The sequence below is a fragment of the Corvus brachyrhynchos genome, unplaced genomic scaffold (genome assembly GCF_000691975.1).
Source record: "Corvus brachyrhynchos isolate BGI_N302 unplaced genomic scaffold, ASM69197v1 scaffold70, whole genome shotgun sequence".
NCBI lineage: Eukaryota > Metazoa > Chordata > Aves > Passeriformes > Corvidae > Corvus > Corvus brachyrhynchos.
In genome coordinates, this window is record NW_008236217.1 from 1750136 (window position 1) to 1753706 (window position 3571).

Below are 3571 nucleotides of genomic sequence, written 5' to 3' on the forward strand. Positions count from 1 at the left end.
TACACCAAACTTGTGCTCATTTCATTGTATTTATAGCACAGGCTTTAGGGTGTGAGAGGGCTTTGTCCTGTGAATTAAAATTGATGTGGAGATGTTTTAGCTCATGAAGGTAGGTTTGTTTGTAGAAGTAATGTGTTGGTAGATCAGCTGATACAGTTGGAGGAAAACAAGACAGATGATCTGAAAGGTCTGCATGTGCAAAAGCTTATGTTTTCCAGTTTTACTAGTTGACCTTATAAAAGATAAAACATCTCTTTAGACACCTTCATTTTGTTTTATCCTTAGACCAACTCAGATATGACACCACTGTTTCTTGACTGGTGATTCTTTCAGGTTAGGATGGTAATTGTATTGGTGAGAAATATGGCTTAAGATATGGAATTTTCAGTGGGGCAAAATTTCTGTGGTTTTTTTCCTTGATCTAAGGTGTTTAAACAGCAGGTATTACAAGAAGTCTTTTTTTTGTTTAAAGCATTTAATTACACCACTGCAAAGGGTGCTGATGAAATCACTGTCTTAGTTGCACTGTAAAACTCTAACAGAAAATTTTTTTTGTTTATAAACAAAGCACAGTTGAAAAATGTTTTACTATTCACCATATGTTGTACACACACACATATATATATATAAAAATAAATGACATGCATGTATAGAGAGGTAATATGAATATAATTGGTACTCAAAGTAGTAGAAACTGGACAAATACTTCATGTGTATTTTTAAATCTGTAGTTGTGTATTTTACAAGCATAGGATAATCTGCTGTGAAACTGTTTTGCCAGTTTGCCCTTTGTCCTGCACCAGGTGTGTGGCCAGCGAGGAAGAGGGATTAGGCAGCTATCTGCTTTCCTGTCCAAGAGCTCTATTTCCTTTGAAGGTGCTGCTTTCCAATTTGTGAAAGGGGAATGGGCCAGTGCTTCTGCTTTTCCACTGCCAGCGTACACAGCTTGGCAACAAATTACAGCCCCCAGGGAAGTAGCCTCTTACCATTCTAGATTAGGAACAGATTGCTTCCCTGTGAAACAATAGGAGAAGCAAAGCAGAAATTCTCTCGTTTGTCCTCTGCTTCACAGTGTGTTCTTGAAACAGCCCATTCACAAGAATAAGTATACCTCCTCATCCAGATTTGTGGTTGTATTGTTTTAAGTAATGGTAGCGTACATAAAACTAGCAAATACTGCAGTGTTTTAGGTTTTCATTTTTAGATGCTCTTGTTCAGTAGTTAATGAATGAAACTCTTCAAAGTCATCTGTGGAGAGTGGCTCCACTTCACTGCCCTGTTTTCCAGATAGCCAGATGACGGAGAGAAAAGAAGAAATGGTGGGAACAGAAAAGCACTGTGAGCAACTTCCTAAACAGGAAAGATCAGATGTACAAAGCCAAGATCGTGCTAGTACTAGTCCGGTGCTACCAGAGTCTGCCAAATTTGCAGCACTGTAAGGCCAGTTTACTTTACAATTTTGTACTTCAAAGATATGATGTAAGCTGTTTTGTTTCACTGAGTAGAAATGACATAAACTTTTAATTAACCTCTCTTTCTTTTTGTTTTATTGAGAACAAGAAAAAAGTTCCTCATAGTAGTTTTGAAACATTTTTGTGTCAAGTTACCAGGGCAGCAGGCAAAGACAGATAATCTACCGGGTAACTTCTCAGCAAGACAGTTCTGTCTTGCAAGTAATAAGTGGACCTGAGGCGTCTGTGCAAGATGAGCTCTCCGTGGATGCAATGCACGTGTTCATAGATGAAAATGGTGAGTTTATCTAGCTGGGATAATCGCAATACATGAGGAAATTGCTAAACACTTCAGATGTCCTGGAAGGATATCTCTCTTTGTTACTGGTTGCATGTTTTTCTGTGTATGTGAAAGAAAAGGGCTTAGTGATTTAAAGTCAGATGTGCAATAAATAGAATTTTCCAAATCCACCAGTGACCATCACAGACCTGAGCCTTACACAGTGCCTAAAGATGATCTTCCAAACATCATTCTCAAAACATGCTGGCTAGGCCAGAAGACAACTTCTGTCCCATCAGAAGAACCCCTGGTATTTTCCGCATGACTGAAAGTTTTGCACTGACCTGGCTGGGCAAAACATTACTCTGTTTTACAGTTTTGTTCTTCAGCTGGCTCAGACTGACCTCTTGTTACCATGATGGTTGCTCTCATTTGGAGTTGTGATCTGCTACCCCTTTTAAGGAAATTAATGAGTGACCTAGTCTTGCCCCATGCATATACTTTGCATGCCACTGTTCTGAAGCTATTCTTAGAGTCTGAAGCTGTAGGATGGGTTTGAGCCCTGTGTAGTGCCCTGTGGGGTACTGGCTCATACCTCTGAAAGGCAGCTGTCCCAAAAGCCCTATTTCCTTTAAAGCTGCCTTCAAAACCAGCATGGAATGAGTGCTCATGGTACTGGGTCTGTGATGCTGGAGATTCTCTGGTTTTCTGGTTCCTCCTGGCCCTGCTGGCAGCCTGCAGCTGCTGCTGTGCTGTGGGCAGAAGGGCAGCAGCTGCCAGTGGGGCAGGTGACGTGGCCTCTGGGTCAGCCAGCAGCCACCCTGGGCTTTGTGCTGCCTCTGTAAACAGGGAGGAGCTGTGGTACACTTCTAGCAGAACTTTTTATTGCTTTGTACCCCCTGACCTCACCTTTGTGAATGGAAAGAGGAAAATCTGATTTCATTTTACAGTGAACTTATATTAATCAATGCTCTTTGCATTTAATTTACATGCCTTTTAAATTTTCACTGTAACTTCTGTGTTTTGATTTGTCTCAACTTCTCAGTTCTTCAAATGTTAATTTGCTTTCTGAAATCCAAAATGAGCCTAATGCACAGACTGAGAAATATTTATTTATCAACATGCCTGACCTAAATTGTGTATTTTATAAATTTTTTATGCAAACAAATGATTACATCACTGAACTGATGTTTTTTTCCTCTATTTTCTAAAGGGGAAATTAGATCCTGCTATTTAAAAGCTGGCTGTCAGAAGGAAGGAAGTTTTAGACATCAGCTATCAAATTGTGATTGTATGTCAAATGCTCAGTAAGTAAGCCCTTATTTTTAGAAACGTTAAAAGTTTGCATTGCTAGAAACTGTGAAACTGTAGCTGTGAAAGATGCATGTGAAAGGGAGTACTGGTGCGTAAATGTGCTAACCTTTTCTAGAGAAGTCAAAGCATGAAATTTTTTTTTGCTTTCTACTGAAACAGTGACAGCTTTATAAGAACATTGGAAAGAAAAAGTGAAAATGAAAATCAGAACTATCCACTTGGCTTTAACTACTTTCTGGGAATAGCCAAAGTCAAGTGTAGATATTACAAATCAAATTGTAAATAAAACAAAGTGGGACTGCTCTCTCAACCTTGTCTTGTTTTCTTCCCATACCTGTTGCATTCTTTGAAAATTTTTAGTGCTGTGTCAGTATCAGTCACTGACCTGTGGATTCTAGCAGCAGAGCCTTTCACCTTGCATTAAATCTCTAATGATAAGTTGCTGCTCTGATGAGTCATCCAAACAATTTTCTTTTTTCAAAAGTTCTTTTTTGAGTGATCCATACAAATCCCATATTTATTACTG

General features: G+C 39.1%; 1 protein-coding gene across 2 annotated transcripts in view; it reads left to right on the forward strand.

The window, feature by feature from the left end:
* PCNX2 (pecanex homolog 2 (Drosophila)) overlaps nt 1–3571 on the forward strand; it is a 143554-nt gene that overhangs the window by 12154 nt on the left and 127829 nt on the right. For both annotated transcript variants that reach the window (XR_001865548.1, XM_017745316.1), the window contains exons 5-7: nt 1288–1435; nt 1604–1749; nt 2945–3038. Coding sequence is in view for 1 of the 2 variants with exons in the window: in XM_017745316.1 (XP_017600805.1) it covers nt 1288–1435; nt 1604–1749; nt 2945–3038 (388 nt within the window). In the remaining variant the exon portion in view is untranslated. The remainder of the gene's footprint in view (nt 1–1287; nt 1436–1603; nt 1750–2944; nt 3039–3571) is intronic.